General features: G+C 37.3%; 1 protein-coding gene across 2 annotated transcripts in view; it reads left to right on the forward strand.

The window, feature by feature from the left end:
* Atl1 (atlastin GTPase 1) overlaps positions 1-12,987 on the forward strand; it is a 76,167-nt gene extending 63,180 nt beyond the window's left edge. The window contains exons 9-15 of one of the 2 annotated variants that reach the window (XM_048362622.1): positions 163-301; positions 2,583-2,710; positions 4,391-4,447; positions 6,409-6,480; positions 8,771-9,202; positions 10,304-10,318; positions 12,187-12,987. In XM_048362622.1, the coding sequence (XP_048218579.1) occupies positions 163-301; positions 2,583-2,710; positions 4,391-4,447; positions 6,409-6,480; positions 8,771-9,202; positions 10,304-10,318; positions 12,187-12,297 (954 nt within the window). In that variant the 3' untranslated portion in view covers positions 12,298-12,987. The remainder of the gene's footprint in view (positions 1-162; positions 302-2,582; positions 2,711-4,390; positions 4,448-6,408; positions 6,481-8,770; positions 9,203-10,303; positions 10,319-12,186) is intronic. The other variant, XM_048362623.1, reaches the window with a different exon arrangement.
* Positions 12,988-13,881: the final 894 nt, after the last annotated feature.

Here is a 13,881-nt window from a genome sequence, read left to right on the forward strand (position 1 = left end):
GATTATAGGTATGAGCTACTGGCAGCAGGCCATTTTCTTTTCTTTAACAGCAGTCCATCATGTTGTTGTTGTTAATCTTTACAAGAACAGAGGGATATTATATTTATAATACACTACAGAATTCTGTTGTTTATGTTGCAACTTGAGAACGCCTCACTGCAGGTCTCAGGGAACCAGCATGAAGAACTGCAGAATGTGAGGAAGCACATCCATTCCTGCTTCACCAACATTTCCTGTTTTCTGCTACCTCATCCTGGCTTAAAAGTAGCTACCAACCCAAACTTTGATGGAAAATTAAAAGGTTTGTCTGCCTTTTAACAACTATTACTTAGACCGATTTTACAAATGTCATCTTTTTCCACTGAGCTTATGGGCTGTTAGTCTGTTGATGTGAGGTTGATGGTGAGAAATTGTCTGAATTGGGAATCCTGTGTTGGTGCTAGAACTCCTCCTCAGGCAACTATGGGCTTCTATGAAAACTGAATATGTATACCTCTTGCAGAAAGATACCAAATCCTGAGTCCACCTACCAGCAATAACCCTCACCCTCTTGCCCCTGTGCATTGATCAATGCTCCTTAATGTCTGTGTGCTTAATTTACATTAATAACACAAGTCTGTGTTATTGGAATGTCATATTATTGACATTGTAATTGTAGGCTGAAAGAGATATAATGTAGTACTGGATTCAGGCTCTTTAGAGTCTGTCAGAATCTTGTCTTTATTAAACTTCCAAAAAAGTGGAAGTAGAGCTGTAGCTAAAGTGGTAGAGAGCCATCAGCAAAAGACTCTCAGGGACAGTGCCCAGGCCCTGAGTTCAAGCCCCATGACCAGCACACAGAGAAAAAGAATTTAATTATAAATTATTACAAGCATCACTAAAAATGAAATACCCTCTAGATGAGTATTAGTTTCTCAAAATAAAAAAACACTGGAGGGCTGGGATATGGCCTAGTGGTAAAGTGCTCACCTCATATACATGAAGCCCTGGGTTCAATTCCTCAGCACCACATATATAGAAAAAGCTGGAAGTGGCGCTGTGGCTCAAGTGGTAGAGTAATAGCCTTAAGCAAATAGAAGCCAGGAACAGTGCTCAGGCCCTGAGTTCAAGCCTAAAGACTGGCAAAAAACAAAACAAACAAAAAACAAACCACTAGAACATTTTTCCAGTATTATCTATGATCATTTTTCTCTTTAGCAGAGGTTGACTGCTTCATGTATCAAAAAGTGGCTCAACTTGTTTTTTAAAAGGGAGAAGAGGATATAAGGGTCTACAGAAACAAGTTAATCTTTCCTAAGAGACAGTGGTCCATCTCTAGATATATGCTCTGTACTTAATAGTAGTACAAAGATATTTTAAACTCGTACCACCAAATTCAAGCATTTATTATGTCCTTTTTGCATTGTGTCAAGGGGAGAAGGTGACTTTGCAAGATTTCAAGCACAGTCAAAAGATATTAGAATTACTCCTAAAAATAAGCAATATAAGCTGGGTGCTGGTGGCTCATGCCTGTAATACTAGCTATTCAAGAGTCTGATATCTGAGGACTGTGGTTTGAAGCCAGCCCCAGCAGGAAAGTCCATGAGACTGTTGTCCCCAATTAACCACCAGAGAATCAGAAGTGGAGCTGTGGTTCTAAGTGGTAGAGCACTATCCTTGAGCAAAAAAAGTTCAGGGGCAGCACCTAAGCCCTGAGTTCTAGCCCCATAATGGGGGGAGGGGGAGTGAAGGAAGAAACATATCTTATACCTACCTAGTTTTTAGAAACTTGCAGATTTGAAAAACAAAAGAGTTTTTCCTCTGTGTCCTTGTCTTTTATATATCCATATATGTAATTCTGATAGTACCATAAATAGAATTCCAAAGATCTGATATCACCAGCATTTTTCTTCTCCACATTTAAAATTCCACCCCTCCCCCCCCCTTTTTTTTACAAAACAGCAGTAAGCACATATTAACACATGGATGCCAAGAGCTTACAACTTCATTATCACTTATGAATTCTGATCCACTAGTGAACCCTTGCAGTTACCTAAAGGTTTCAATGATTTTTGAATAAATTACATAGAGAGAGGGCTTCTATAAAGCCTCTCTTCTGTGGAGTTGGGAGCTGTAAACAGTCAGAGGAGGGGCAAGCCTGAACAACAGCTCTTTATTAGGACAGCAAAGTACTTCTGACTTGTTCTGTTACTGTAATATACAGCTTCAGTTCTTTTTTTTTTTCTCAAATTTTTATTATCAAACTGACGTACAGAGAGGTTACAGTATCATACGTTGACAGCTTCAGTTCTTAAATTAACTCCAACATTTTGCAATGAATGAGCTCAGGAAAACCATTTAGAACAAATTTGATTTCAAGAAAGCTAAGTCATAGGTGGAAGACAACATAAATATGTAGTTGGAGTAGAGATGGGAGATTTTAAGTGGATGTCTGAGCTGGGAGAATTACTGACCCTGAGGGGAAAGTAAGTGGTGGCCATTATCACTGGGGAAGAATGGAGGAGGTCTAAGGACCTTTCATTCTATGGAGTGGAGGGCTGGAAACAATTCTAAAAATAATAATAGGTTTCTTTTACTTGTAGAAATAGATGATGAATTCATCAAAAACTTGAAAATACTGATTCCTTGGCTGCTTAGTCCTGAGAGCCTAGATATTAAAGAGATCAATGGGAATAAAATCACCTGCCGAGGTCTGGTGGAGTACTTCAAGGTATCACTCTCATTTCTAGAGTACTTGTGACTACTTAGATTTGACCTTAAACATTATGAAATACCCAAGAGAAGCTTGTTTTCTGAAAAAAAATTGAGGAAATTCCAGCTTGTTTTCTGAAAAAAAAAATTGATGAAATACCTTAGAGGTAACTTTTGTGTCCCATTTTCCTTGAGGCAAATGTATTTTGATATGTCAAATGTCATGTAAGAGTTGGGAAAGATGTTTTGGCTGGGGAAGGAATGTTTTGCAGAAGACCTGCACTGAATTTTATCTTCATTCTTAAGATTCTCCCCAAAGGGACAGACTATGCTTTCTTATTTTTTGGAGGGAATGGAGGTTTTGTTCTTAAGGCCTTGTACTTGCTAGGTAGGCATTCTACAACTTGAGCCGCTCCAAGCCCTTTGTGCATTAGTTTTTCAGATAAGATCTTGTGCTGCTCAGGCCAGCCTCAAACCATGATACTGTCTCTACCTTCCAAGTATCTGGGATAATAGGCAGGACCTATCATGTCCTATCAATGACTTTCCTTTTTGGTCTGTGGGGCTTGAACTCAGGGCCTGGATATTGTCCCTGAGCTCTTCTGCTCAAGGCTAGCACTCTACCATTTAAGTCATAGCTCCACTTCCAGTTTTTGAGTTGTTAATTGGAGATAAGAGTCTCATGGACTTTCCTCCCTAGGCTGGCTTTGAATCTCAATCTTCATATCTCAGCCTCCTGAGTAGCTAGAATTACAGGCATGATACTCGCACCTGGCTAAAATATCAATTTTTTAAATCCACTATTTTCATTTGAAACACTATCCTTAAGTTTCAGTGTGAGGCCAGTTATCTTTGTGTCCCTCAACAATAAATGATACATTATTAATATAAAATTTGAATTTTTAACATCAGATGTATTTATAATTTGGAGACTTTTTTTTCTTTCTTTCTTTTTTTTTTTTTTGGCCAGTCCTGGGCCTTGAACTCAGGGCCTGAGCACTGTCCCTGGCTTCTTCCCGCTCAAGGCTAGCACTCTGCCACCTGAGCCACAGCGCCCCTTCTGGCCATTTTCCATATATGTGGTGCTGGGGACGCTCTTGCCACTAGGCTATATTCCCAGCCCGGGAATTTGTAACATTAATCTGTTCCATAAAGCTTATGGTATCAGCAAGGCTCAAATTCTTGTAACTAAAAAGGGTGGTCATTTCCAGAACAATGATGTCTACCCCCTTTTTTGTATTGCTCATTTTTGAGACAAGAGTCTTATTTTATGCTCAGACCAGCATTAACTGTGATCTCCTTATTTGTTCTTCCTTTATAGCTTGGGACGGCAAGTATATGTCATTGTATCCAGCCATTAGTTGAGCTGTAATCTTACTTTTTCCTCTTTTTTTTTTTCCGGCCTGGGCTGACTTAGTACTGCAGTACCCACATATCCACCTCCCGAGTAGGTAGGATTACGGGTTCCACAGGCACACCTGGTGGATGTGAGAAAGTTTTAAAGGAAATTATCTGAACGTTTCTTAAGAGGGATAGAGTTGTCATGTAGAAAAGATCATTTCAGGAAGAGGGAATAGCATAGACATGAGAGAGAGATAAGTTACTGAAAGTATTTTATAAATGGCAAAACATTACAGTACAACTTAATTGGAGAAATGTTGAATAGAATTGCTTGACTGTCTCTTGCTTTATTTTTCAGGCCTATATAAAGATCTACCAAGGTGAAGAATTACCACATCCTAAATCAATGTTACAGGTAAATTTAGTAATCAAGAGATGTGATATTTTAGAATGTATTTGTCATAAAGGCTGAGTTTTCCTGCTTGTATTCACATATGTATCCTTCTGGCCAACACAGATTACTAAATTAAAATACTAGACAGAATGATTAGAGTAAGTATGTAAATAGTTGGAAGATCATTTGCATAATAGCTTTACCCATATGTGTTTATCTAATGATTTTGCACATATATACATGACAACCTTATGTTGAAAAACAAGGACTTTGTATCAAAGCATTTTTGTTTTCTTTTTTTTTTTTTTTTGCCAGTCCTGGGGCTTGGACTCAGGGCCTGAGCACTGTCCCTGGCTTCTTTTTGCTCAAGGCTAGCACTCTGCCACTTGAGCCACAGCGCCACTTCTGGACATTTTCTGTATATGTGGTGCTGGGGAATCGAACCCAGGGCCTCATTTATATGAGGCAGGCACTCTTGCCACTAGGCCATATCCCCAGCCCCATTTTTGTTTTCTTATTACTAAATTTGCTTAGAAAATAGAGTCACAGTGTGATTAGGATCCACCATATAAGAAAAAATAGAAAAGCAGGTCCAAATTTTAAGCAAGTATATTTGACAATGAAGGTTTTTTTTTTTGTTTTTTGGTTTTTTTTGGCCAGTCCTGGGCCTTGGACTCAGGGCCTGAGCACTGTCCCTGGCTTCTTCCCGCTCAAGGCTAGCACTCTGCCACTTGAGCCACAGCGCCGCTTCTGGCCGTTTTCTGTATATGTGGTGCTGGGGAATCGAGCCTAGGGCCTCATGTATCCGAGGCAGGCACTCTTGCCACTAGGCTATATCCCCAGCCCGACAATGAAGGTTTTTTTTGTTTTGTTTTGTTTTTAATTTTTTTTTATTATTAATTGAACATAAATTTTTTTACAAGGTGTTGTGCAAAGAGGGTGCAGTTACATAGTAGGGCAGTGTGTACATTTCTTGTGATATCTTACAACCTGTTTTTCCATCCCTTGTCTAGGTCAGGTAGACCCATATGCAATATACAATGTATCAAGCACATATACAGTGTTCACAGACTTGGTCTCTACTGTCTCTCCATCTCCCTTTGTTAACAGTCATATATCAGGGAGATCATGCCCCTTTGTTTTCTGTGTTCTAGGCTTGTCTCACTCAACATTATTTGTTCGAGTTCTGACCATTTCCCTGCGAATAACAATATTTCACCATTCCTAATCGCTATGTAGTATTCCATTGTGTATAAGTACCATATTTTTTGGATCCATTCGTCTGTGGAGGGGCATCTGGGTTGTTTCCAAATTTTGGCTATTGTGAATTGTGCCGCGATAAACATGGAAGTACAAATGTCCTTTTGATATCTTGGGTTTTGCTGTTTAGGATAGATGCCTAGGAGTGGTATGGCTGGGTCATAGGGTAGGTCTATATTGAGCTTTTTTGAGAAACCTCCATACTGTTCTCCAAAGTGGTTGTACTAATTTGCACTCCCACCAACAGACAATGAAGTTTTTGAAAAAGGAGAAACATTTTCCTTATATACTTAAACTTTTAAAGTTCTATTGTCAGCATTGATACATTGGTTCTGTTAGCACAGTCATTTTTTTTATACTAAATGTACTCTTGTAAATGTTCTTTGTTACTTCCCATGTGTTTCAGTTTAGAGATCTCCCTTCCCTCAACACATACATTTGATGAGGGCTAAAATATTTTTTGTTAGGAAAAATCTAACAAATGAAAACTCATTTTAGGATAGTTTGTTAAAAAGTATGGTTTGACAAAAACTGTACCTTTATGTATCTTGAAATTTGAATTTTACTAATGAATATGTAGTGGAAATATCTCATCAGCTTCAAATCTTTTGATGACTTTGGTTTCATGCACATTTCTTGCACATGATGCTCTGAAATGTGACCTGTCTGTGGAACTTCAGTAAGTACAACTTCATTTTACGTAATTTGTACTTTGTCCAAAGGCCACAGCAGAAGCTAACAATTTAGCAGCAGTTGCAACCGCCAAGGACACATATAACAAAAAGATGGAGGAGGTAAGAATTAAATAACACTTTGGGTGATGCTTTAAATAAAACCAGTATTTCTTCATGGAATTCATTTGTTCTTTCTTCACATCACACTATATTCTTATGTAGAGGTAGCTTTGAGCTTTTCCTCAACTTATGCTTTTTACATGTGTGGCTTTTGGTTCCTAATATAGTTTCAAAACAAGAATATTAAATAAATATATGTTTAGGGGTATTTTAAATAAGTTACCCCTACTTACATATTGATAATACATTCTTCCTGGGATTTATGGGATGCAGTGGCTAAAGTAATGTGAGTAATGTGCTACTTTATCCAGCATGCCACCTTACAGTCTAGAGCTCCACTCTTCTTCCACATAGGAGAAAAGAAGTCCAGCATCAAGGGCCAGCCTTTCCATGTATGGTTTCCCTAACTTCAGTTTAGTGTAATAGTTTTTATTTTTGCCTAAAATGTGATAAAGCCAAAATTATACCCAAAATTCATGGAGTCACAGAATCAAGAAAAATATAGTATATGGAATAGTATTTATGACATAAAGGACAATATGTGCTCTCCATATAATTAAAACTCAAGATAACCAAAGTGAATGGTATGATTGAAATGTAGTTCAAGAAACTACATCCTAGAAAAAAAACTCAGCAGGCTCTATTCAAAGAAGAATCAGTGATGCTGCTAAAATATATTTCATATTGAGAACTTTTTTGTTTCCTGGGGCTGGTCCTGGGGCTTGAACTCAAGGGCCTGGATGCTGCCCCTGATCTTTGAGGCACAGCTCCACTTCCAGCTTTCTGCTGGTTAATTGGAGATGAGTCTCATAGACTTTCCTGTCTGGGCTGGCTTCAAACATTGATCCTCAGATCTCAGCCTCCTGAGTAGCTAGGATTATAGGCATGAGCTACCAGCACTTGACCTTGAGAATTTTTTAGTTTTAAATTTGTTATTGTTAAAAAATAAATTTATTATTGTTTTAAATTAAACTCAGTATAACTTGCTTCAATGAAGATTTCCTAGATAAATTGGGATGTAAGACAGTTCCTTGAGTTTGGATTCATATGCACTTCATATTTGATTATCCCTCCTCATCTTGACAGATTAGGATTAAGTCCCAGTATTCATTTGTTCCCTTTTCAAACAAGGAGTAAAAATTAAGAGTGGCTTTAATATTCAAATAACTAATAAGTCATCACTTAATATAGATATGGGTGTAACAGGGTGGTCAACTGATCAAACTTGAGCTCTGCTTTCTCATTACAGTCACATGTGGCTTTATGACAGGGATGAATGCATTGTTAGGTAATTTTGTCATTGTGCAAACATCAGAATATACTTACATAAACTTAGATGGTATAAGTCAGTCAGTCAAGGTGGCAATCCAGAAACAGAATAAACAAGATGTATGAGGCTGTTGCCAGTATTGCACAGTATGCTGTTTTATATATTTTGTTAGCAGAAATAGACTCTAATAAAGTATGGCATGGTAAGCTGATAAATGAGTAACATAATTTATACGAAGCATTATGTATACGTAATTGTATTGCTATACTTTTAAAACATGGCAATAAAGTAGGTTTATACAAGCATCATGAAAAAACAAGAATAGTGAATAGTGACGATGGGTTACACTACAAATATTTCAATGACTAGGTGATAGAAATGAGGCTGGGTGTAGTGGTGATTTATACCTATAATCCTAGCTCAAAAGGCAGACATTGGGAGGCTTGCAGTTCCATGACAGTCTAGGCAAATAGTTAGCAGACCTCCATCTCAGCAAGAAAAGATAAGCACTCCAGTTCATGCTTGTCATCCCAGCTACACAAGAAGCATACAAGGATCATGATCCAGGTTAGCTCAGGCAAATTGGAAAGACTACCTCAAAAATAACCAAAGCAGATGGGGTGTGTGGTTCAAGTGGTAGAGCATCTGCCCAGCAAATAGGCAGTAATAATAATACAAACTAAGCAGAAAGGTCTAGGAGTGTGGCCAAGTGGGGAAGCTAGCGAGCAGGAAGGGCTAAGTTCAAAATCTCAGTACTGCCAAAAAAAAAAAAAAAAGCATTATTCAGTCTTTTAAGTTAAACATTCTTTTGCAGCTATGTCTAACAAACTCAATTAGCTGTCCTAGCATGATGGCACATTCTGCAGTCCCAGTATTTGGGAGGCTGAGGAAAGAGAACCATGAGTTCAAGGCCAGCCTGACACACACACACACACACACACACACACACACACACACACACACACACACTTGCTAATTTACTCTTCATGGCATAAACAAATGCTTTTTTATCTAATATAGATTTGTGGTGGTGACAAACCATTTCTGGCCCCTACTGACCTGCAGACTAAGCACCAGCAGCTTAAAGAAGAATCTGTGAAGCTGTTCCGAGGGGTGAAGAAGATGGGTGGAGAAGAATTTAGCCGCCGTTACCTGCAGCAGCTGGAGAGTGAAATAGATGAACTTTACATCCAGTATATTAAGCACAATGATAGCAAAAATATCTTCCACGCAGCTCGCACCCCAGCCACACTGTTTGTTGTGATCTTTATCACATATGTGGTTGCTGGCGTGACTGGCTTCATTGGTTTGGACATCATAGCTAGCCTGTGTAATATGATCATGGGACTGACCCTGATCACCTTGTGCACTTGGGCATACATCCGGTACTCTGGAGAGTACCGAGAGCTGGGCGCTGTGATAGATCAGGTGGCTGCCGCTTTGTGGGACCAGGTAGGAACTTTTCTTTTTCTTCCATTTCAGCACACATTTGAACGTCATCTGTGCAGTAGGAACTGAGTTAGATGTTGAGAATATATAGATGAATATGATTTACAATGATCCAAACAGCAAGATATAAACATCTAGCTACAATATAATATGTAAAGTCCTGCGTAACTGTTTTCTAGATAACATTTCAATGTTTTAAAAAGCATGCATAGTGCTTTTACATTTTATTATAAGAATGTTAATGCTATTAGCATGAGTTTTTTATGTAGCTAGTTATGACTGTGTCTGAGAGCCACACCTGAACTACTACCATTAAATTCATCATCTCAATGTTAGTATACACCGTGAAAACATCTGAGCTAGACTTTTGCATGGGCCAGTGGCCAACTTCTGGACTAGCTGCTCATGAGTCAGTTTTCTGCCCTGCTCAGGTTCAATTAGTTACATCCTAGGTAGTCAGGGCAACTATGGTACGTTATTTAAATAACCACTCATAAATAGGAACGACCATTATAAATATGCCTAGAATAATCAACTCACTATTCTGCTGGAAGTGTTTTTAGTTACTTCATGAATATTTAGGGAATTTAGTGAAATTAAAATTGGGATATTCCACAGAATTTTGGATTTAAGACCTCTGAACTTTTTGATCCATTAAATAGCAAATTACAGTTGCTGTAATTCTCCCAGCATTAAAAGCATGCTTGTATGTACTCTAAGATAAAATTATAAGTAACATACTTATTGGGTGCTTTTGAGGAATACAGTTGAGATAAGCTAGTGTGAGAATGATGAGCAGTAAAGTACAAACAATTCTCTGAGCCACTCACTGTCTGAAATACTCCTTTACTCATAAAAGGTTAAAGATAGACAACTTGAGGTAAATCTCAAATCTTTCCTAAAATATGATGCTGATCTATCAGAAATACAGAATTAGGTTCAAGAGATTCTTATAAAGTATATAATCTAAAGTGGAAAATCTGCAGGAGTATCTGTTCTTAAATGTTCACAAGTTAATATTATAAACAAAGTTGAAATCATAACATTATTATTAAAGCAAGATATATACTTTTCTTTTTCCTTTTTAAATTGCCTCTGCCACAGGGAAGTACAAATGAGGTAAGTTAAAATTTTTTAATTAAAAACTCTGTTTTTGTAAACACTATGATAGTTTATAAACTGACTAAGCAGTCTGATTAAATATTACTTAATATAGATTTTAAAAAACTTTATTAACTACTGCTTCTGTTTAGCATTTAAATTCTTAATTGTGGGTTCTTAACACATTCCAAACATTATAAAGGATTTATCTGCATACATAAGAAAGGCATAACAAAACATAATAAAAGATTATTTTTCCTGAATATGTAGAAAATTTCAAGATGACCAGGCTCTGATATACATTCTGTTCTACTTCAAAGAGGAGCCAGTAGTTATAGTCGTATTGCAGAGGGCATTTAAATGTAGCTACAATGTTTAGAACTTTGGGTGGCAGTTACCCATTCTACTTTAAACAGGTTCCATACAGTATAGTATGACTCTGTCTTCCTCACATACTTCAGACCTGGCTTTGGGAAATAGGTCATTAGGTTCTATACATACTCCTATGTACACAATTGTATATGTGCAGAAATAAATTGCACTTTCAGGAAAAAAAATCATTTTTTACATTGATAAAAATTACCTCTACTCATGCAAGTCATTTTCTTCAGGGAACAAAGCTAGTCTTGAGCAACTGCATAGACAGCATATAAATTCTCTCCTCAGCAGCACATAACAGAATTGTGTTCACTGGCACACTTACTACTTACAAGTCATTAATGGAAAACTAATTCAACAGATTTGATTCATTAAAAAAGTAAACAAGGGTGGGTGTGGTAGCTTACCCTTGTAATTCTAGCTAATGGTGAGGCAGATATCAGGATGAGGCAGATATTCTGAGACAGGTATGGGGCGGGGAAGCTAAAGAAAAAAACGTTGGAGAAGTAGCTCAACTGGTAGCGCAAAAGCGAGGCCTTGAGTTCAGTCCCTAGTACCACCAAAAATAAACAAAAGTGAACTTTGTAAATCAAACCTTATGAAAATATCTAATCTTTAAGAGAACTGGAATTAAATTCGGATCTAGACACATGAGAATAGCATGCTACAGTGCTAGGCATTCATAGAGCTGAACAGGACCACTTAAAACTAAGAAAACCACAAAAATAGCATCACAGACTCATAAATTCTTTTTAAAAATAATTTTTTTTGGGAAGAGATTACTATTAATAGACTATCAAGCTTTTATCCAGCTCTTAAGTATATTCAGAGACTTTTCAGACTCCAGAACGAGTGAATCCTAACTAGTCTCTAGCATGTGAGTCAGAGGAGAGAATGAACCTTACATACTAGCTGATGGGGAGGGGTTTGGATACTTATGGCCACTTAAACAATAAGTAATGTGTTAAAATTCCTATGGTTCAAACACTTAAAGTGATAGAACAGGTAATTTTAATAAAAGGCTTTCTGAAGCAGTTTTTCTGGAGAAGAAAATCCGAAGGAAGCAGTGGCACCAAGAAGCATGCGCAGTGAGGGGTCCTGGGAGTGGGAGAGGCCCCCATGCCTAGCTGCACAACCAAGTGCATCAGCTAAGAAGGGAGAATAAAGTGGCCCCACTCATGAGAACCTACTGGCATACAGAAGTTATCAGTTTTAGCAAGTCATCCAAACTGGTCATAACAATGAGTTGTCCACACAGCTCTAGGGCACAATGATTGAGTAGCTAGGCTTCAAGAGGCATACAAAGTAAAAGGAGACAGTCTGAGAATAAAACTTTTTCCATAAAAATCATTCATCTATGAAAGCAGTATCGTATACTGGAGAGATGAAAAGTTATTAATGTATATCTTTATATAGAGTAATGATGTAAAGATTCCAAATTGAGTATGCTCAATTTTTTCTAGTACCAATATTTACATCTATGTGTAATGCATTGTTTTGTATTCCAGGCTTTGTACAAGCTTTACAGTGCAGCAGCAACCCACAGACATCTGTATCATCAAGCTTTTCCCACACCAAAGTCAGAACCTACTGAACAATCAGAAAAGAAGAAAACTTAATCCAAATTTTTAAAAATACAGGTGCATGATCATTTGTCTGTTACATATGCATTTTATGTTTCCATTCAAACATTCAAAGTGCTTCCAACATAACAGAGAAAAAAATACCAAACACCTCTGAAGACTGCAGAATGGTTCAGCTCTGTTACTTCAGTGTCCAATAAGCAGATGTTTGTGTGCATGGTTATATCTTTGTACAGTTTTCCTGACTTTTGTCTTTAAATATACTGTTATAAGTTAAGGTATTTGTATATTTATGATGACAATTCATGTGATCTGCTTGAATTTACTAAATTCTACTGGGTTAAAATTAAACCATGCAGTGATAAAACTCCATGTTTGGATATGCTCACTTTAATAGCTACAGAAAAAATTTAAATTATTTCACATAGCTATTTCTTAAAGCACAGCATCAACTCAGCAGGCTTGATTTAATCAATATAATCTTACACATAACATGAGCTCTTATTTGTAAATACATTTAAGGGCTTTTCTGTTGCTTTACCAAAAACTCTATATTGTTTCTTTTATATTATAGCTTAATATAGAATGTAAACTTCTTGATAAACCTCTTGTATACTATTTGAGTTCCACTGCATTGTATATTTTTTCATTACGTACACAAGAAATGTATTCTTCATAGTTTATTCTTTTAACATGTTAACTATTAAAATTTACTCTGGTTCCTAATACAAAAACAAATGCTTACTGAATTTGGAACTGTCTGGGAGGTACTATTACACAGTAATGAAGGTTTGTCTCTTTAAAAATTCCAGATGCATTTTATTTGCTTTAAATACCACTGCAAATTTCGGGGCTGGGGTTATGGCCTAGTGGCAAGAGTGCTTGCCTCTTATACATGAAGTCCTGGGTTCAATTCCCCAGCACCACATATACAGAAAACGGCCAGAAGTGGTGCTGTGGCCCAAGTGGCAGAGTGCTAGCCTTGAGCAAAAAGAAGCCAGGGACAGTGCTCAGGCCCCGAGTCCAAGGCCCAGGACTGGCAAAAAAAACCAAAAAAAACAAAAAAATAAATAAATACCACTGCAAATTTAAGTTTCCATTTAAAAAACATGTGCTAATCTCATTTTAGGTGTATTCCAGATTGTCTGTCTGTCTTGTTTTGTTGAGATAATAGTCTTGCTGGCTTAAAACTGGCTAAAACTAGTCCAACATGGCCTTCACATTTTATGTAACCTTCAGGTCTTCATATTGCTAGGACTACATATATATACCATGCCTGCATCCTAGCAGTTCTTTGTATTTTTAAAGATCATTAGCATATGTTAGTTATATAAGGAGAGTTTCACTGTGTCACTTCCATGCATGCCTACAATTTCAACAGGTTTCACTGTTCTATTTTTATACATGCATATAACGTACTTTGACCATTTTCATCATCATTCACTCTCTCCATTGGCTTTTCCCCACATGCTAGTATCTGCTACCCAAGAGAGTAATGAAAGACTGGAATATACTAGGTAGAAAATGTCTACTTAATGATGTATTGCAGAAAGCAAAAGAGAATAAAAGATGAATAAACAGATTGACAAAAGTGACCTGAGCCATCCTGTCCAGCAACCA

This window comes from Perognathus longimembris, chromosome 14 (assembly GCF_023159225.1).
Source record: "Perognathus longimembris pacificus isolate PPM17 chromosome 14, ASM2315922v1, whole genome shotgun sequence".
NCBI lineage: Eukaryota > Metazoa > Chordata > Mammalia > Rodentia > Heteromyidae > Perognathus > Perognathus longimembris.